General features: G+C 39.9%; 1 protein-coding gene and 1 long non-coding RNA gene across 2 annotated transcripts in view; one reads left to right on the top strand and one right to left on the bottom strand.

The window, feature by feature from the left end:
- Nucleotides 1–2,736: 2,736 nt before the first annotated feature.
- LOC131253458 (serine/threonine protein phosphatase 2A 57 kDa regulatory subunit B' beta isoform-like) overlaps nucleotides 2,737–21,816 on the top strand; it is a 31,089-nt gene continuing 12,009 nt past the window's right edge. The window contains exon 1 of the mRNA XM_058254453.1: nucleotides 2,737–4,293. Within this exon, the coding sequence (XP_058110436.1) occupies nucleotides 3,079–4,293 (1,215 nt within the window). The 5' untranslated portion in view covers nucleotides 2,737–3,078. The remainder of the gene's footprint in view (nucleotides 4,294–21,816) is intronic.
- On the bottom strand, nucleotides 19,367–20,581 carry LOC131253474 (uncharacterized). Its single transcript, XR_009175207.1, has 2 exons — nucleotides 19,981–20,581; nucleotides 19,367–19,463 (listed from the first exon to the last, which is right to left on the bottom strand). It is a non-coding gene; the product is annotated as an uncharacterized LOC131253474 (long non-coding RNA).

The following is a 21,816-nucleotide window of genomic DNA, read 5'->3' on the forward strand; positions in this document are numbered from 1 at the left end:
ATTCCATCGATCACAAAGTTCTTACTTGCCAGATCATACTAGTCATGTTCAACAAACTGTGCACCTTAGTTGTTTTGTCCATACAGGTAGTCATATGTAATTATTTTAATTTCTCTGTTTAATTTACTTCATTGATTATGCTGTTCATTTTCTTTAATCAATGAAATTGGCTATTAGTCTTATTTTTAATATTACCTATTCATTATTAGTTTATTGAGAAACATGATATGCTATTGTCGTTGAAAGAAAAGACTTTAGCACAAGGCAAAAAAAAATTCTTATTTTGAAGGACTAACCCTCCCCTTCTTAAATTGCTTGGTTATTGTAACATCGGTGGTAAACAATTATATCAACTTTCATAGTTATGATCCTAATCTTGTTAGTTTGGCACATGGAGTCACAAGCCTCCAACCGATTTGAGTTGATCAGTGTGAATTTGGCACACTAGACAATATTCATAATTGTTCATGTTTGATCGAATCTTGATAATTCAATATGTGCGGATATGCATCTGGATTGTCTAGATTGAATAATAACAAATCCATGCCTCATATACAATTGTGAGTGCATGCGTACCAAGCGTCATAACTCATAAGTAATCAGGGTATTAAATCTCTCATCTTGTAATTCCTCAAAATGGCATGCATAAAAGTATTTAGGCCTTGTTTGGCATCGTGGATTTGAAGCCTGGATTAGAAATCCCCTATATTTGAAATACCCTCGGTTTGGAATCCTATAATCATGTTTGGCACCCTAAATTCAGAATCCCCTACAATGTATTGTAGATATGCATAGTGTATTTACAGGGGGTTTGAATTTAATTATTGAATCAACTTTATCCCTAATTAGTGTAAGTATGTAATGTTTGACACAATGGTTGTAATAAGCCCGTTGAAATATATACTTTGGCCAAAAATGATGAAATTCCAAGTCTTGGATGGGCCATAGCATAGGATCATATCTGAGTGACTAACCAACGGTTTTTATCCATTGATTTACATGAACAATGTTTGGACGGCGCAGATCATCCTATTAAAGTACTTTTAGTGATGTAGTTGATAATATGATTGTTTTGGGGATATCATTGGTGGCCCATGTGCCCAATAGATTAATATCCTAGTGACACACATGTTACACATGTGACTCTTAAAAGGATTTTAGATGTAATCCTGCTTCCACTTTGAATTTCAAACTCCCTCTTTGAGGTGATTTAAAATCCCCTAGATTTGAAACCTTCAATTAATTTATGGTGTCAAACACAATGTTTGAAGTCCCCTCAAATCCATGGTGCCAAACGATTGGAGCATGCTAAGCTTACATTGCCACACTGTTTTTTTCCTGCTTGTGCTTCACATGTACAAAGACATTCAAGCCGTCAAAAAGGTGGATCTTAACATGGAGATCTCTTTCAATGCAAATTCAAAGAGATCCACTCATCACTTAGATAAAAAATCAACAAAGTCCGATGTTTAGACCCAAATTATAAGTTTGCCTGCCTAATGAGTGGATTAGATTTTTGGATACATGATCTTAACGATGGCTCACATTTTGCATGGCTCAAATGTCCTACACATGACACGTCACAACCAGAGAAACGGCTTACCATGGCAAGATTATTATGCTAGAGTTCATGCATGATACACAGTCACTCTAAAACTATACACATGATGCATATATAACTTAAATTACGCTGTTTATATAGTGGAACCAAATTTAGATATATTATATTACAATTTAACTATACATGAATGTTGGCTCTTGGTTTGTTTTTGGTCATGTGCAGTATGCGCGAGGTGCACTATAACTGTTTGTGCAGCTCAATTCAAACTGAATAATATGACCCCAAGCACTAAGATAGGTAGATATATCGTATGTGACTGAGACCTGAGAAGATCGATCACTTGTTCGACCACTCACAAAATAGTTATTAAAAAGATTAGGTGATTGTTAGATGGTGGGTTTCTTCCTCTAAAGATGAATTGTACTTTGCCTTTCGTATAAAACTCTTATAAGCGGAAACAATCAAGGAAAAAGGATATACTTAATAGTCGATCACATGGAACAATTGTAAAATGCCTTTCTAATAGATGAAGTGATTGTATTGGTATCGGGAATAGTCAAACCCTAAAGTATATACTTGGATTACAGCTAAAAATTATTGTTATTCTTAGGATAGAGCTTAACTATGATAAAGAAAGATAAATTTATTTGGTTTATTAGATTGGTATGAAACCATTTGATTTGCTAGACTTCTTGCTATTTATAGATCTCTATTGTAGCTTTTTTTCAGGGGTTTCTATTCTTTATTTCAACGGTGGTGGCTATTGAATCATTACCACATAGGTCTTTTAAATTATTCTATCTTTTTATGTCCTTTAACTATTCTTTTCCGCTCTATTAAGCTTCTTGAATGTGCCCCATCATCAAATAACGCATACCATCTAACTCAGTGCCAACTGTACTTCCGAAAAAAAAACATTCCAAACATCTTCAGTTTCTAATTGATTATTTTAGTAAGGGTAAAAAATAGGGTACAACAATGAAGGCCCTAAATGACTCGATTATATTGTGTTTAATGGATGGTAGACTTGACAAAATCAACACTTCAAATTTCAGCGAGAAAATTTTAGTAAATCATGGACAGTATTCATAATAATTAAAAAAATTAAAGTTTTATAACCCATCTGCATCTGAAAACATGAAGTGAACAGTTTACGTTGAGTTATTAAGTGCCTGTGTATCATACATCACACTTTGCCGTGGTATCAAAATTACGCTCAATCTCCTCTTCATCTTCACTCTCCAAAATCTCTCTCTCTCTCTCTCTCTCTCTCTCTCTCAATTCTCTAATCTTCGAATCCAACGCAGAAAAAACTCGATTTTCCTCCCAATCTCGCACTCATGGTTCCCGCCTTCTCTCCCTCCTCCACCGTTCCCATTTCCCGGCGCACCGATCCAAATCCAAGTTCCCTTTTCCTCCGCTTTCTAGATCTGAAACGAGCTCGGATCTAGGGCTCTGATTTACGAGAGAGAGAGAGAGAGAGAGAGAGAGAGAGAGAGAGAGAGAGAGAGAGAGAGATGTTGAACAAAATCATAAAGCGCGGGACCCGCAGGTCTTCGAAATCTGGCGCAATCGAGACGGCCGTCTACCCGTACGGATCGTCCGGCTACCGCAACCCGGGCGTGGGTCCTACGACCCCATCCGGCATCACCGTCAATCACGCCTCTCGCGCCGCGGCCTCCAATTCCCAGGAACCCCCCTCCGCCGCTTCGGCTGCTGCTGCCGCCGCCCCAGACCGGGCCACACCCCTCGATGCCTCCTCCAACATCGTCGAGATCCTGCCCTTCTTCCGCGACATCCCCGCCCCAGACCGCCCGGCCCTCTTCCTTCGCAAGCTTAACCTCTGTCGCATCGTCTTCGACTTCTCTGACACCCTGAATTCCCCCCGCGAGAAGGAGGCCAAGCGCCAGACCCTCGTCGAGCTCGTCGACTTTGTCCAGTCTGGCGCCGCTAGCAAGCTTCCCGACCCCGTCCATGAGGAACTCATCCACTCCATATCTGTCAACATCTTCCGCTGCCTCCCACCAGCCTCCCACGAGAACACTGGCTCCAACCCCTCCGCCGACCCTGACGATGATGACCCCTACCTTGATCCTGCCTGGTCCCATCTCCAGCTCGTCTACGAGCTCCTCCTTCGCTACATCATCTCTTCCGACACCGACACCAAGGTCGCCAAACGCTACATTGACCACTCGTTTGTCCTCCGCCTGCTTGACCTCTTCAATACTGAGGACCCCCGCGAGCGTGAGTACCTCAAGACCATCCTCCACCGCATCTATGGGAAGTTCATGGTTCACCGCCCATTCATCAGGAGGGCCATCAACAACATCTTCTACCGCTTCATTTTTGAGACTGAGCGCCACAGTGGGATTGCCGAGCTGCTGGAGATCCTTGGCAGCATCATCAATGGGTTTTCCCTGCCAATGAAGGAGGAGCACAAGCTCTTCCTGGCTCGGGTGCTCATCCCGCTACACAAGCCAAAATCGGTCACCATCTACCACCAGCAGCTCTCATATTGCATAACCCAGTTTGTCGAGAAGGACTACAAGCTGGCAGAGATGGTGATAAGGGGGTTGTTGAAGTATTGGCCTGTCACCAACTGTCAGAAGGAGGTCCTTTTCCTTGGGGAGTTGGAGGAAGTTCTGGAGCTGACGCAGTCTGCGGAATTCCAGCGATGCATGGTCCCACTCTTCAGACAGATTGGGTGCTGCCTTAACAGCTTTCATTTCCAGGTTTGGGCTTGTAACGATTCTTATTCTATTTCTTTTGATTTTTCTTGCTATGAATATTGCCTTTCTTCTTCATCTTTTTTTTTTTTTTTGGTCTTATGGTTTGTGAAAAATGGTTCAAACACTGGACTATGCAAGATGCATTGTCTGATACGTAGGCGTTATTTGGGGGTTGGAAATATGATCAATCGGAAAAAAGAAAAAGAAAAAGAAACAGTGGACCTTATCCCTGGTGAATGACTACATGTGGAACTTTCTGGTTGCATAAAACTGGAATTGAAGCCCCAAAAAATTCAATTTTACGTACTGAAAATGCCCTTGTGTATTTGCTTCAGGGGTATTGCTCCTGAGCGCTTGCTGAGGGGCATGAACCAACCAGGGGACAAGTTCCTGATTCCCACATGTGTTAAGATTAACTTCTACTTATGGCGGTAGCCCATGGCATATAATTTGTCTTTGTAAGGCTTGTATAGACCATATATTTCCTGAGTCATAAACTTGATTTTTTAAAAAGGATAATAGGTCCGTTTTATTGAAAAGCTGCATGACAAATATCAAAGCAGCAAATAGTACAATTGAAATTACAGCCCACAAACTTCATAAACGCCAAAAAAAAAAAAAAAATGTTCCAAAGCAGTGCTAGCATGATTAGTCACCAAGTCATACCTTATCCTTAGTAAAATGCGATGCTACACCCATAGCAATTTGACTATTGATTATGGCATAACCCAATCGACACCAAAGAGCTCTAAGAGAGTGATCCACACTTGTCACGCAAAGCAGCAATGTATGAAGATGTGATCAATTGTTTCTACGTCGGTCTTACACAATAGACAAATATTAGGGAGAATCATAGACCTTTTTCTGAAGATTATCTATGTTTAGGATTCGCTTCCACCCAACCAACCAAACAAAAGATGCTACCTTAGGGGGAGCATCGTAGAACCAAAAGGTGTGAAAGAATCCGTGTCTTCTTGTATTCGATGAACCCCAAAGCATCTTGTAGAAAGACTTAATCATGAATTTTCAGGAGGGTGAAGCATTCCAAACCAAGGAATCCTTAGAGGTCGGGGAGCTGTGGATATTATGAAGCCGCTCCAATAGGTTAGCATAGTCTACCGCCTTCTTTTCAGAAAAGTCCCTTTATCACAGAGGGCACCACACACCGCCCCCACTAGTGGGGGAGAAATAATTGGCCACTGATATATTCTTCATAGGAGCTAGTCTTGCCAAGGATGGAAATTCCACCTCCAAAGGTCTATCCCCATACCAAGAATCCTCCTAAAAATGGATTTGGTTCCTGTCTCCAAGGGAGAATATTAAACTAGGCGTAAACAAAGAGGCTACTGTATTGATGGCCATCCAAATCCCCGAAGCTCGATAATATGAAGATTTATGTACCCCCCACCCCCTCCTCGGGACACCATACTTGAAGAAATAACTTCTCTCAATAGCTTGCCCACTTCGGACCCAAATCTCCACTGCCACTTTCCTAGTAGTGCCACATTCATTGATCCGACACTCTAATGTCTGCACCACCTTTGGATAATAATTTGCACACTTCTTCCCACTTTAGCAAGTGGAATTTATGCTTTTCTTCAGCCCCTTGCCATAAGAAATCCTACCTTAGCTTTTCTAGCCTATTCAAATTTGGTTTCGAACATTTAAACAAAGACATGAAATAGAGTGGGACTTTAGAGGGCCGATTTAATAAGAGTGATTTGTCTTGCTATCGACCGAATGTGGATCCTCCACCTCGATAACTTCCTCTTGAACCTTTCAATCACCGTACTCCACAAATCTTTCGCTGGTTTTCTTAAGCACAACGGGAGGCCCAAATAAATGGAAGGGATGGACCCAATTCCACACCTTAAGACATCTGCATAGGTAGATTACTTTCTTCTTGGAAAGCCCAAATCCTATCATCTCACTTTTCCTGACATTTACTTGTATCCTTGACACCTCTTCATAGCACCTCAAAATTTCCTTAAAGTATCCACCATTGATATTTCTACATCAAAAAATAAGAGTGCGTTGTCCGCAAATTGTAGATGAGATATCTAGGCCCCTTCTTGTACTCCTCTAAAACCAGAGATAAGACCCACCTCTTGACCCATCGCTAGCATTCTACTCGAAGCTTCCGCTACCACTAGAAAGAAAAAAAGTGAAAGCAGATCCCCTTGCCTTAAGCCCCTTAACGCTTTAAAAAAGCCCTTTGGAGAACCATTGGCCAACATTGAAAAGCAGGCCGATGAGACATATTCATGCATCTAGTTAATCCATTTATTCCCGTACGCTATTCTTTTAAACATTTACTCAAGAAATTCCCAATCCATGTGGTCGTAAGCCTTCTCGATAATCAACTTGCAAACCACTCCTTTCTTGCCTTGCATGTTTCTCAAATCTATACACTCATTGGCAAGCAAGGAACTATATAAGTTCTATCTATCCACTACAAAAGCTCCTTTGTTCTTGGAGATGACAAAAGATAACACTAACCTGAATCTAGATGCAAGGATCTTTGCCAAAATCTTATAGGGGTTACCAATTAAGTTGATGGGATGAAAATCTGTAAGCGATTTTGCTCCTTTCGTAGGAATAATAGTGATGAATGAAGCCCCCATCCCTTTGGGGAGTTGTCCTTTGTCACAAAGCTCTTTAACAAAAGTCCACTACATCCCTCTTGAGCACATTCCAAAAAATTTGATAGAAAGCCATAGGGTAACCATCCGGGCCCCGGGCGTTATCTCTAACCAAAGTTTTTATACCACAGTTAATTTCTACTTCTGACATTGGCTTCTCAAAAGAATCCCTTTCCGCGTGCGAGAGACATTTGAATGGCGAGTTGTCCTACAAGGTTCTCCTCCACCTATCACTAGTTAATGACTTGGAGTTGAATTGCACAATAGTCGAACAAACTTGTTCATTCTCTTCTATTCTTTGGCCATCTACCACTAGACTAGTTATCCAATTGTTTCCTGCACCCGCACCAGCGACGCTATGGAAAAAGAAGTGTTCTTATTACCTTCTTTTAACCATATTGCCTTTGATCTCTGCCACCACAATACATAATCTCCTCTTCTTTGAGGTGCTTGGAATACTCTGCTGACAAGATAGTATGCCTATGCTGTTCTTCTTCCTTGAGGTTCTAGGGAATTAGTGTACTATTAGGGGTTATTTGGGCGTAGCTACTGTCACTTATGTTATCTCTTCGCACAAATGAACTCTTTCACGGGTAAAGAGCTTCGGTCTATTATGATTGAGTATTTCTTAAGGTCTTGGCAGGTAAGAAAATTGTGTTTAGATCAAGGTGTGCCATAATGGTAATGATGGTTGTGACGGCAACCATCGTTACTATTAGGATACGAGTTCTACTAACCATTATGGTCTCTTAATTAAAAAAAACTCAAAAAAAGACCGTTACGGCCGTTATGAAGCAGGTACAGATAATGTTTTTCGCAACTGACCATTACAGGGTAGATATAGGTCATTTTTTCTGTAAGTCTGTAACCGCCATTATGCCTGACCCTGTAACGTATAACGGTTGACACCATTACCTTTACTTAACGGCCATTACGACACGCCATGGTTTGGATGGTGGAAAGAGTTGCTTTTGGTAAAAACTTTAATAACTTTTTTCTTAAAGTAAAAAAGATAGAGAAAAAAAGATCATTAGTTGCTAAAGATTTAATGGCTAAAAACTTGGTGAGAAACAATTCACCAAGTTTTTAGAGTAAAGACTTCACTTGTGTAAAGGCACACCCAAATACAAACAAGAAACAAACAACGCAAACACTTTAGATTTTATTAAGGCTTCACTTATAGGCAAGCAACCCCTTAGCCTCCCTCTTCTGAGCCTTCCACGTTCAGAATGAGCGAGATAAAAGTAGACGCCAATTTCTCTGTCAATCAAGAACACTATCAAGTCAACCTCGATTATGTTCCAGCTGACCGCAGTTTGTTATGATCAGTGTTCGAAATATCGGTATTGCGCAATGTATTGCACCCTTGGGATATAGATATGTATCAGTTATCGCAAGGGATATATCGTTTGTATCGCATAATTTATCGCACTTTTTGGGAAACATGGGGAAACATTGGGAAAATGGTTGAATTTTTCAATGAAACTTCAGAGATGATTAAAAAAGACTTTAATACACACTTTTAAATCATAAAATCTCAGAAAAAAAGTGCACACAAAAGGTTTCCTTTGTATAGGGTCATAAGCCATTCGCTGTTTGATCGAACCTAGTCAATTATATTCAAATATAATGTAAAACATTTATAAATGTATCAAAACATGTATGAAAACACAACTAAGTAGACCCCACCACAAAAAACAGTGGAGACGGTGACACCCACCGTTGAAACCTTCCTAGGGCCCACCATGATGTTTATCTGAGATCCAACTTGTTCATAAGGTTACTCTAACTACTGGATAATGCTCTGTGAGCCTCACTATGATATATGTTTTATTCATATGGTCCATCTATTTTTTTAATTTTCATTTTAGGGCATGTGGCCAAAATTGAAACAGGTCCGAATCTCAAGTGGACCACACCATGAGAAAACAGTGGTGATTAAACATTCACCATTAAAAACTTCGTAGGGCCCACTGTAATGTTTATTTTGCATCAAACCTGTTGATTAGGTCACACAATCCTAGATGAAGGGAAAACACAAATATCAGCTTCATCCAAAACTTTTGTGGCCCTCGTGAAGTTTTTAATGGTGAGCCTTCAATCACTACTGTTTCCTTCAGTGTGTTCCACATGAGATTTTGATCTATCTCATTTTTGGGCTAATGCCCTAAAATGATTTGAAAAAAATGGATGGATGGCATAGATAAAACACATACATCACCAGTAGCTACTTACTGGTACAGTGTAGGCAATCATGTTGGAGTCAATTTCATGCGAAGGCCTTTAATGGGAAGTTCGTGCGCCAAGACAGTAGGTGGGGCCATCATGATTTTTCTGAAAAATCCACGCCGTCCATCCCGTTTTCCATATCATTTTAGGACAAGAGACCAAAAATAAAGTGGATACAAAACTCAAGTGGGCCGCATGAGAGGAAAGAGTGGAGATTCAATGACCACCGTTTTCACGCTCGGCTATGCCACGGAACCAACATGTGCGTGGGACCTGACTATGGCCCTTGCCATTACGTATGTGTTGTATCCACACCGTCCATTCATTTGGATAGATCATTCCTGAGCCAAAGAATTAGGCCGATCAGAAGCTCAAGTGTACTCTACCAAAGATAACAATGGGGCCAATGACACCCACCGTTGGAAATTGAAACCACTTCTATGGCGTCCACAATCATGTTTATTTGAGATCCAACCTATTTATAAGTTCATACAAATATGGGCCAAGGTAAAACACAAATATCAGCTTAATCGAAAACTTTTGTGGCCCTCACAAAGTTTTCAATGGTAAGAGTTCAATCCCTGCTGTTTTGTGTGGTGGGGTCCACTTGAGCTTTGGATTCGACCCATTATTTGTATTATGACATAAAATAATCTCTCCAAATGGATGGACAGAATTGATATACAATACATACATCTATGTGGGCCCCACCGTAAGGGCCACACCATTTTGTGCAGCCAAGTCGCACCGAATCCACTTTCTGGGCGTGGATTTGGTGTTATGTGGGTAACTGCGTAGCCCGTGTTAACCTAACTGTAGGGCCCACCTTTGATGATATGTTGTATATCCACTCCGTCCATTCGTTTTTACAGATAATTTTAATACGTTTTCCCAAACATTAAGGTGGACCACACCACATGAAACAGTGATTATTGAATGTTCACCATTAAAAACATATCAAGGCCTACTTTAAGTAGATCCTTAATGTTTATTTGTCATCCAACCTGTTCATTAGGTCAATCAGAACTGTATGAAGGGAATATACAAATATTAGCTTAAACCAAAATTTTTGTGGCCTATAAAATACTTTTAATGGTCATTCACTACCTTTTCTGGTGTGGTCCACCTGAGATCTGGATCTTCTTAATTTTTCGTATAATGTCCTTAAATGATATTAGAAAACGGATGGATGTCCTGGATAAAACATATACATCAATATGGACCCCATAAATCCCGTGACATACCGTGTGTGATACATCTCATATGTATTTACCGCATCCCTTAAAAAAGGTAAGCTAATTGCATCCTACCACTGCCTGTCTCTAGCTGGGAACGAGCAGTAGCTTTGATTGGCCACTGTGATGTATGGGTCTTATCCACACCGTCCATCCAGTTTTTCGTATCATTTTAGGATATAAACCCAAAAATGAGGAAGATCCTACGCCCAAGTGGACCACACCACATGAATCAATGGTGATAATGATTCTCATGGTTGAAACTTTTCCAGGGCCCACCGTGATGTTTATTTTCCATCCAACCTATTCATAAAGTTATGTAGACTTGGATGAAGAGAAAACACAAATATCAGCTCCATCCAAAACTTCTGTGGCCCCCAAGAAGCTTTCAATGGTAAGAGTTTAATCCCCATTTTGTAGTCCACTTGAGCATTGGATCTGTCTCATTTTTGGGTCTGTACCCTAAAATGATACAAAAAAAAAATTGAGGGACGGTGTGGATAAGACCCATACATCACGTGGCCACTCAAAGCTACTGCTCGTTACCAGATGGAGACGGCGGGGGTAGGACGCAATCTGCGTCCTCAAAAAAAGGCTTCCGAAGCCAATCTTGCAGCAAAGATAGGGTTCCGGTCATTTCGGAAACCTAAAATCCTAAAATTTCTCTGAAAAATCCCCCAAATCCCAGTGATTTTTGGTAGACCGCTAGCTCTCGATCGAGTGGCCCGCCAAATTCAGCTTCCGATCGCAATCTTCTTCCACAGGTACCGAAATCCCCTTCTATGAAAGATTTTCCCTCTTCTTTTTTTTTTTTTTTTTCCTGACTTTTCGGTAAATCTGCATATACAACACGATAGTATCGCTAATATCGGCGATTTCGCAAAAAATTGTGCGATATATCGCACGATAAAAAGAATTTTGTTTTTTTTTTCAAATTTATATTTCCAAAGGAATGGGATGGGTTTCGTCTCGACCGATAGTATCGATATTAGGAACAATGGTTATGATAAGGCTTAGATGATGATGACCACCTTGGATAAAGGCTATTGCAGTACCATTCATCCCTAGCATTGTCCATGTCCATAACATTCTCCTCCTTCAACTCCTCTGTAATCAAGCAACTGCCTTATGTGAGGTACAATTGAAACTAGCACCATCAATACTGGGTTTGAGAATGTCATCCTTTGAATAAAGCTATTGCAATACCATTCATCCCTAGCATTGTCCATGTCCATGACTTTCTCCTCCTCCCAACTCCTTTGTAATCAAGCAGCTGCCTTATGTGAGATACAATTGAAACTAGCACCATCAATACTAGGTTTGAGAATGTTATCCTTTGAATAAAGCATCTTATAGGATCCAATAATCTTCTTTTTTACTTAATTAGGCTCCTCAATCACCCTGAATCACCATACATGCCATGTGGGTAGTCCTCCCATTCTTTATAAAACGGATGTATTCTTATGACCTTTCTTTGGCCAAGTAATCCGAGACTCTTGCCTCGAAACCTATTATTCCATCCTCAGGATTCACAAGAACTCTTGCTTGTGATCCTCCCTTTCCAAGAGAAGATAGTCAAAAGGCACTTCTGACTCCTCCATTTTGTCAATGCCAGCAATAATAAGACAATATCAGCTTTCCTTAGAGCCAAATTCTCAATATTTTCCTTCTTCCTCAAGGTTTAAAATCAGTTTATCGGATATTGTATCATTCGCCACTGAGAAGGTCCCGTATCTCATATCGGGATGTTTTGGGGCGATACAACCTTATAGTTCATGGACAACATTGGTACGGATCAAGCAATGAATATCGGGTTCGGATGATACTTTAAGCCTTGTTATTTCTCTCCTTTTTTGTTCGCGGTGGTTATAGACCCTTAACAAAATGTTGGACAAGGGTCAGGCCGCAGGTCTTGTAAGTGAGGTCAAACTTCAAGGTGGAGAATGCCAATTTCTGAATCGCTTATGATGAGGACATCGGACCCTTCAAAGTTTATCAAAGACGAAGGTGGCCAATGAATACATCTTTATGGCTCGATATTGGTTTGTGGCACAACTAAGGAGGATTTTAAATTCCTTACACGTGTCCCTGGATTAATTGAAGGCCCCGCATTAGGAGGACACACATGTAGGATGAGTTAGAAGACTGATCTGTTACGCGGGATTTTTTTTAGACAGCTTTGTTTTTCGCTTTTTTTTTTTTTTTTTGTTATAGGGTAGTTTAGTCATTTTTTAAAAATCCGAATTTTATAAATAGGGTGTTTTCTACCATTAAACCTAATGATGTTTTTTAATGAAAACATTATGCCTCCTTCCCCTTTTTCTCTGTGGTAATTTCTTCTCTTCCCCTAATCTCCTCCCTTCTTCTAAATTCTGGTTTTAACCCTCCAATCTTCTTATTCTCTTTCTATGCCTAGTATTTTTTGATTGTTACTATTTACAATTAGATTCTTTGAAATCCCCTTATCCTGAAAATCCGAGAATTGATCCCAACCCTCTCTCAGATTTTTCGGCCGTCCTTATTTCAGAAATCCTTTAATTTCCTGAACTAGAAAAGCTGCATTGACTGTCGGATTGAAACCATGCAAGATCGGGAAGTCCCATCACTCGCCGGATCCAATTCACGCATGATTTGAATACGGTATTGATGATTGTCTTCAACTATTGCATGTTTCCTTTGTTATTATCTTTACTATACTGTGGAATGTTGAATATTTCAACCGATTTGCTAAGTTTATTTCGCTGGATGATTTCTGTGCTCACATATGCATTCTAGTTTAGATTGTCCTGCATCAAATTTGGTATCAGAGCTTTAGGTTTTGCATGGTTATTGTTAGATCGAGTTATCTGAACTTAGGATAATCTGTTTTCTCATCTAGGATTGTCTAGATAATTCCATATCTACATCCTACAGAAATTGCAAACCTGAATTTTCAAATTCACAGTCCTATGAGATCTAAATATGAATTTCCATATTTGTGTTTTCATTCTAGTTAAATCTGAAAATCTGCAGCATTCATACATCATATAGAAATAAAAGCATACATCCATATTGAGGCTTGTTCAAACCTTAGAGTCGAGCTTAGGAAAATCGAGTTCGAGTTTTTGGCGTATGCCCACTAGAAGAGGTAGGAGTTTTGGCCGACACCCCATAATGAGTAACGAGCAATTAACCGATCACCTCGCTCAATTACTCCAAAAGATGACTGCCATCGAGACATCCAACAAAAATATCAAACGAAAACTAACTGCCATCGAAGCTAGACTTGAGCGATTAGAGGCATCCCAAAGGGAGAACCCCACTGTTGGGGGAGATGTGTAGTCGTAGATAGGTGGTGTTGGTGAGGAGTGATGCAGGACAATTAATCACTTGCTCTAAAAGCTCGAACTGTTAGAGTATGGCGAATTAATCTCTTTATCTCATACCCCAGGCCCCACATCTCATGGGTTAGGACCTCGGCCGAACCCCCTTCGTGGTCCCCAAATCACATAGGCCGCCCACCCCGAGTGTGTCCACTCATCCCACGAGCTACCCCACTCGAACCTGGTGTGAAATGTACATTAATCACCCCTGATAAGGAATCTCGAACACGAGACCTCTCCCGTGGGCCCCAAATCGCATGGGTCACCCACCTCGAGTGTGCCCTTGTATCCAACAGGCGACCCCACTTGAGCCCAGTGTGAAAATGCCCCTGCATTAATCACCCCCGGTGAGGAGTCTCGAACACGAGACCTCCTGCTCTGATACCAATTTGACGTAGGACAATTAACCACTTGCTCTAAAAGCTCGAACTGTTAGAGTATGTAGAATTAATCCCTTTATCTTATAGCCCAGGCCCCACAGCTCATGGGTTAGGACCTCGGCTGAACCCCTTTCGTGGGCCCCAAATCACATGGGCCGTCCACCCCGTGTCCCCCTGCATCCCACGGGCTACCCCACTCGAGCCCGGTGTGAAATGCACATTAATCACCCCTAGTAAGGAGTCTCGAACAGGAGACCTTCCCCATGGGCCCCAAATTGCATGGGTCACCCACCCCGAGTGTGCCCCTGCATCTAACAAGCGACCCCACTCATGCCCAGTGTGAAAATGGCCCTGCATTAAGGAGTCAGCCCTTAGACAAACCTCCATCAATGGCGGGCATGTGGGTGGAGAACGGGCATATCAGAACCGCTTTGATCCTGACGAGAGGGCAATAAAGAATGTCCAGATTGATGTCCCGTGCTTTGATGGTCGCTTTGACCCCAAGGCATTCCTTGATTGGTTAGCTGACATGAACCACTATTTTGAGTGGCATGAGATGTCAGAGAACCGACCAGTGCGGTTTGCCAAAATGAAGTTTGTGGGGCAAGCGAAGATGTATTGGACCAATACAGAGCGTGGGATTGAACGGGTGGAAAGAGCTCCTATTACCCAATGGAGTGAGATGAAAGCTATGTAAGAGAGAAGTACCTCCTTCTCTCTTATCGCTAGTAGCACCTGGAACAATGGCAATCTTGATGCCAATGATCCATGCCTGTCATGGAATACATCGCAAAATTTGAGGAATTCATGATGCAGTGTGACATTGAGGAAGACCCTCCAATAACGCTCACGCGTTTCAAGACGGACCTTGGATCGGATCTTCAGCGTGAGCTTTGGGTTCATCCTGTGACAGATTCGGACGAGATGTACCAAGTGGTGTAGGAATTAGAGCAGTATCTGAAGATTCCTATCATAAGATGGTTTGATTCCCGAGACTCTAATGTTAAGTTTGGTTCTTAGGGAACTATACCCAACATTGGTAATCAACCCAGGGTGCAGGCAAATGTTCCGCCTAGGCCTAGGGATGACAAGGGAAAAGACATCCTTGGTGCTGGTCCATGTGGAGGATAGAATGTGCAATACTACGAATGTGGGAATATTGGCCATTTTGCAACTCAATATCCCACTAAGAGCAAGGGAAAAGCCTTAGTCATAGGCAAGGTGTCCCGTATTGGTATCGGTTGGCGTAACGGTGCCCTCCGAAACCGATACAGATACGGGGGTGTGACGGTGATACTGGGTTGTAACGGCGCAAATTTTTTATTTTTTATTTTGCCAAAAAAATATGAAAAAATATGGATTAAATCCGGAATATTCTAAGCATTCCAAATATGCATTCATTTATAAATTGGAGCATGTTTATGGTGGTGTAACTATCCACTCTTTGGTGAGAAGTTGTATCGGACTGTCTAATGAATTTATGAACCAGATAACTTGAATTTGACTACAAAATTCATATATTTAATTTTCTAACTATCTACTATCAATGCTAGATATATTAGAATGAATGTAATATGAAAATATCTTACATTAGGTGTTTGCAATTATTTTTGAGGAATTTCTCAAACATACCTGTGCACGTGACTGTGATTCCTGTCTATGACCTGTCATCCTCAAGTCAAGAATATTAAAAAAAAAAAAGTAGTGTCTGATATACTCCCCTGCAACTTGATTAAGGATTACTTGATTGGTTGTCAGCGGAGCTATTTTAAATACAAGTTCGGCAGTGTCAAGTGTGTGCATGGCTTTTTGCAATAATACTGCTGCGAGCTGTCTGCTGCAAATACTTACCTTAATACAAATATATACTCACAATCACAAGTCACCACCAAAATGAAAATCTACCCTTTTGTGGTTGCTCGACCTCCACATTATCGTCATCGTCACCATCAGGCTGAGGCTGTCCAATAGGTGTAGGTGTTGCATATCCATAATATCCAGTGCCAGAAGGAAATACTAGATCAACGAAACCAGAGGATGACTGATCCTGACTAGGCAACGACTCTAACTCTGAGTAAGGATATCCACCAGTGCCCGTCGAATAGCCATACTAGTGCCCATACTCAGGCTGTTGAGAATCTTGAAATTGAGAGTGCATCTGCTGTGATGAGTAACTTGGATTTGGATCTGGATATCTATAATCATATGGATATTGATCGGGAATGCTACTCCAACATGAATGTGATGGAACATGCTCAGTATAACCATCATAATCATAATCCAATTGACCATAAGAATATCCATTATAATAACCAAGACTATGAGCCTGTTGATGTTCCGGACTCGGTGCACCACTAGATGCACCCTCCTACTGCTGGCTGTATCGTGACTCGATACACTTATAAGTCCGACCTCCTGTACCACCTTGTTGATGTTCATCGGCATCGCGATTTGTAAACGGTTGTATAGGGCGCTGAGCAACACTAGAAGTGCCAGCACTAAGGGGCAGGGGGGTCATCGTCACCATCATTCGACACGGTCACGCTACCACTGCTCGTACTCATTTGTTGATCTTGAGCCGTACCTGTACTTGGCATAAACGTTGCCCCTCTTACTGGGTCCAACACATCTGCACGACTCTCTTGTTACGTTCTACGTATTTCTGGGTCATCAATTTTCAATTCTTCACTATCCTCTTCAAATTTCTTTTCTTTTGTTTCTAACCAAGGTAGAAGCGGGTCATCCTCATCATAAATATTGTCCAAGTTTATTGGACAGTAGTCTTCGTTATCGGCAGCTGTAATGCTCCTATGATGTCGTCGCATTCTTAGCTTTATATTGTAGTGCATGAAGACAAGTCTATTCCTATTCTTTGAATGAATAAGCGCAAAACAACTCCAATTCCTTTCGCAGCTTGATGAAGATGTTGTCTAGCTTAAAACTTTTACTGCAATTTTTTGGAGAGCCTTCGTACTCTCTCTGAAATTAATCCACCATTCGGCCGGTTGCAACCTAGATACTCATGTTGTGCAAGAGCATCTCCAAAGCTACTAAGGCGATTTCCAAATGTATCTAATTCATTCAACGCCTTTATTTGCATATCTAAGTCAGGCTCTAATCTGTTTATCACATTTTTTAGCCCGACACGAACTTCATTATCCTCAACAAATGATTGGACATATCTATACCTAGGATTTAGATAGTAACCTGAGCATGAAGATCATGATGGAGTTATCTTGTCCATCTCCTGTTGATCATTTTCCAATAAGACTCCCAGCTTCTACAATCACGTTGAATTGTCAACTTTGCCTTATCCATGACATCGTATAAGAAGCCCATGGTAGGTGCTTCGTCGATTTCAATAAGACAGAGTACCCTCGTTAGTGGCTTTATCACCTTTAGGATCGACTTGACCCTCTTCCAATATTCTGTCCCGTATAGTGTTCACAACTTCAACCGGTGTCCCTGATGTCTTCTTCCCATGTTTTGTGTTGAGCCATTCTCGGGAAGCGAACATCTCACTCAACTTTCCCCTATGCTGGAATAAACTCTCTAATGCTATAAAGTTTGTTGCAAATCCAGTCGCAGCAGGCTTCAACAACTCTCGTCCTTTCGTGAACTTTTTCATTATTGCGACTACTTGATTGTGGTTGTAAATAAACGTCGTCACTTCTCCTGCCCTTTCTACCATTTCCTTAACATTCTTCTTCTTCCCAATATCTTCCAATATAAGATCAATACAATGGGCAGCACGTGGTGACCAAAAAATATGTTTTCTCTTATCCATCAACATATGTCCCGCAAGCTTATATGATGCTTCATTATCTATTACAATCTGCACTATATTCTCCTCTCCAATCTCTTCCACAACTTTATCCATTAGTCTAGTAATATAATTAGAATCTTTTGTTACTTCTGAGGCATCAATTGACTTGTGGTATATAGTTCCTAAGTGGCAGTACACCATGAAGTTGATCATGCTGTGTCTGGTTGGGCCAGTCCAACCATCACACATGATCGTGCATCCTCTGGCTTGCCATACAGGTTTAAAGGTAGCCACGTATGCTTTCACATCCGCATACTCTGCATCTGTCCATTTCCCCCTAATCTCCTTAGCCGTGGGAGCTTTTATTCCTTCACCTGCTTCTGCTGCTGCATCAATTACCACCTACCAATATGGAGAATTGGCCGTGTTAGGAGGTATGTTGGCATGTATAAATAACTTTGCTGCTGCTCTACCTAATTTCTCAACGGAAGTTCTACTCCACATTTATTTTATCTTTTTTTGTTTAGTTAATTCTTTCCTAAACAGGATTGGATCAATAGAGGGTCTCTTAGGCTCATTTACTTCTTCATCCAAACGTATAGGGGCATCACGTGAAGATGTCTGTTGTCGGCTCCCAAACACACATCGTAACCCACCAAAGCTACCCCCTTCTAGAAGCAGTTGCACTTCCACTCCTACTCCCACTGCCCCCCCTTGTATCACGCACTGACCCATGCGTGCCAAACATGCGGCGACGTTCTTCCTCTTCACGAGCTAGACGCAAGCTCTCTCTCCTAGCTATAGTTACTTCCCAATCTGAATCTTCGTCAGAATCAATAATATCTTCATTACAAACGCCTATATATTCAGGACCAAACACCTCCTGTTGAGCTGCATCCAAAATATCATCTTTCTTCTTTTGTACAGCAATACGTTTACCCTTCGACTCATCTAGACTAGCTTGCATTAAAAACATTATATCTTTCCGTACTCTAGTACATGGCGCAACTTGACCCTTTCAATGTGTCAAATGTTGTTTGAGACGGGTAATTCCACCAGTCACTAGTCTATCATAATACTTGCACTTCATTTGGTGCCTAGTACCACCAATCCTCTCACAATGTTGTCATCCAATATCCTCACTTGTTGTTGGCCAGACCCAGACATTTCTTTAGGTTTAGGTAGATACTAGATAATTAGGTATAGATTAGATATGAGTATGAGTGTATGACCTATGTTAATAAAGATGATTTTATGTTCTAACTAAATCCTATGAAGCTCCAAAACCTGTTCAATATAAGCAAATAAAAACATGAAGTCACTAGTTCAAAAATAGAAAAAAATAATAAAATGACACCACAAATCTGTAAAATGCACATTAACATGTTCTACTATAATTAACACATCAAATTCTATGATTAAAACAGCAAAATAATCATTAAAAAATGATTTTTCAAATTAAAAAAAAAAGGGCCAAAATTAATGCGTAAATAGAAAAAAATATTAAAAAAATATAAAATGGCACCCCAAATCTATAAAATGCACATTAACATGTTCAACTATGATTAATGCATCACATGGCATGGTTAAAACAACAAAACAATCATTAAAAAATGATTTTTCGAATTTAAAAAAAAAAAAAGGGTCAAAATTAATGCGTAAATAGAAAAAATATAAAATGACACCCCAAATCTGTAAAATGCACATTAACATGTTCAACTATGATTAACACATCATATGGCATGGTTAAAACAGCAAAACAATCATTAAAAAATGATTTTTTGAATTAAAAAAAAAGGGTCAAAATTAATGCGTAAATAGAAAAAAAATGTAAAAAAAGATAAAATAGCACTCCAAATCTGTAAAATGCACATTAACATGTTTTAGTATGATTAACACATAACATGGCATGATTAAAACAGCAAAACAATCAGTAAAAAATGATTTTTCGAATTTAAAGAAAAATGGCTAAAATTAATGCGTAAATAGAAAAAAATATAAAAATATATAAAATGGCACCCCAACTCTGTAAAATGCACATTAACATGTTCTACTATGATTAGCACATCACATGACATGATTAAAATAGCAAAACAATCATTAAAAAATGAATTTTCGAATTTTTAAAAAAAGGGCCAAAATTAATGCGTAAATAGAAAAAAATAAAAAATATATATAAAATGGCACCCCAAATCTGTAAAATGCATATTAACATGTTCTACTATGATTAACACATCACATGGCATGATTAAAACAGCAAAACAATCATTAAAAAATGATTTTTCGAATTTTAAAAAAAATGGCCAAAATTAATGCGTAAATAGAAAAAAATATAAAATGATACCCCAAATCTGTAAGATGCACATTAACATGTTCAACTATGATTAACACATCATATGGCATGGTTAAAACAGCAAAACAATCATTAAAAAATGATTTTTCGAATTTTTTTAAAAAAAGGCTAAAATTAATGCGTAAATAGAAAAAAATATAAAAATATATAAAATGGCACCCCAAATCTGTAAAATGCACATTAACATGTTCTACTATGATTAACACATCACATGGCATGATTAAAATAGCAAAACAATCAGTAAAAAATGATTTTTCGAATTTAAAAAAAAGGGTCAAAATTAATGCGTAAATAGAAAAAAATATAAAATGCACCCCAAATCTGTAAAATGCGCATTAACATGTTCTACTATGATTAACACATCACAGGGCATGATTAAAACAGCAAAACGATCATTAAAAAATTATTTTCTGAATTTTTAAAAAAGAGTCAAAATTAATACGTAAATAGAAAAAAATATAAAATGGCACCATAAATCTGTAAAATGCACATTAACATGTTCTACTATGATTAACACATCACATGGCATGACTAAAACAGCAAAACAATCATTAAAAAATGATTTTTCGAATTTTTTAAAAAAGGGCCAAAATTAATGCGTAAATAGAAAAAAAATATAAAAATATATAAAATGGCACCACAAATCTGTAAAATGCACATTAACATGTTCTACTATGATTAACACCATATGGCATGATTAAAACAACAAAACATATTAAAAAAAAGTATAAATACCTATTTTTGACGAATTTTTAAAAAATGGCCCACTGAGCTTCGATTCAAGAAAATCCGTAATATAATGTGTTTTTATCTCAAATATCAAGTCAAGATTGGTAGAAAATAGTAGTAGAAGGATTGAGTAAGAGTTTGAAAGCAAATGGTTTCAAAAAAAAAAAAACGGAGCTTAAAAAGGCAAAAAAAATGTGACCGTTACGAGCTAGTCGTTACGGGTCAATAACGGCCGTTACGCCCGTAACGGGTACAAAATCGGGACATCGGCCGATACGGCCCGTATCGTGTAACGGGTCCCACCGTTACCGTTACGTATCAGCTGTTACGGCCAATACGTATCCGATTTGGGACACCTTGGTCATAGGCGATTCTCAGGATAGCGAGTATGATCATGGCGACTCTGAAGTTGAAGAATATCAGCCCGTAGGATCGTTGGGTGATGAGGATGAGGTGGGTGATGATGCCACACTAGCAGTTGTCAGCTATGTGCTAGCCTAGACTAGAAGTAGTGTTGACTGGCGTCGCAACACTGTCTTCTACAGGATCACCAAGTGTGGCGAGAAAAATTGTAAGGTGATAGTGGAGAGTAGGAGTTGCCAGAATGTAATTTCCACTAGCACCTTAGGTCGTCTAAAGTTAGAGGCCACCCCTCATCCTGACCTGTACAAAGTCTCATGGGTAGACAAGACTTCCCTTCCTGTCACCCATCAATGCCTTGTACCCATCAAGTTCGAGTCTTATAAGCAGTCCTTGTGGTGTGACATGTTGCCCATGGATGTAGGTCCCATCATCTTAGGCAGACCATGGCTATTCGATAATGATGTCAC

This window comes from Magnolia sinica, chromosome 1 (assembly GCF_029962835.1).
Source record: "Magnolia sinica isolate HGM2019 chromosome 1, MsV1, whole genome shotgun sequence".
NCBI classification, from domain to species: Eukaryota; Viridiplantae; Streptophyta; class Magnoliopsida; order Magnoliales; family Magnoliaceae; genus Magnolia; species Magnolia sinica.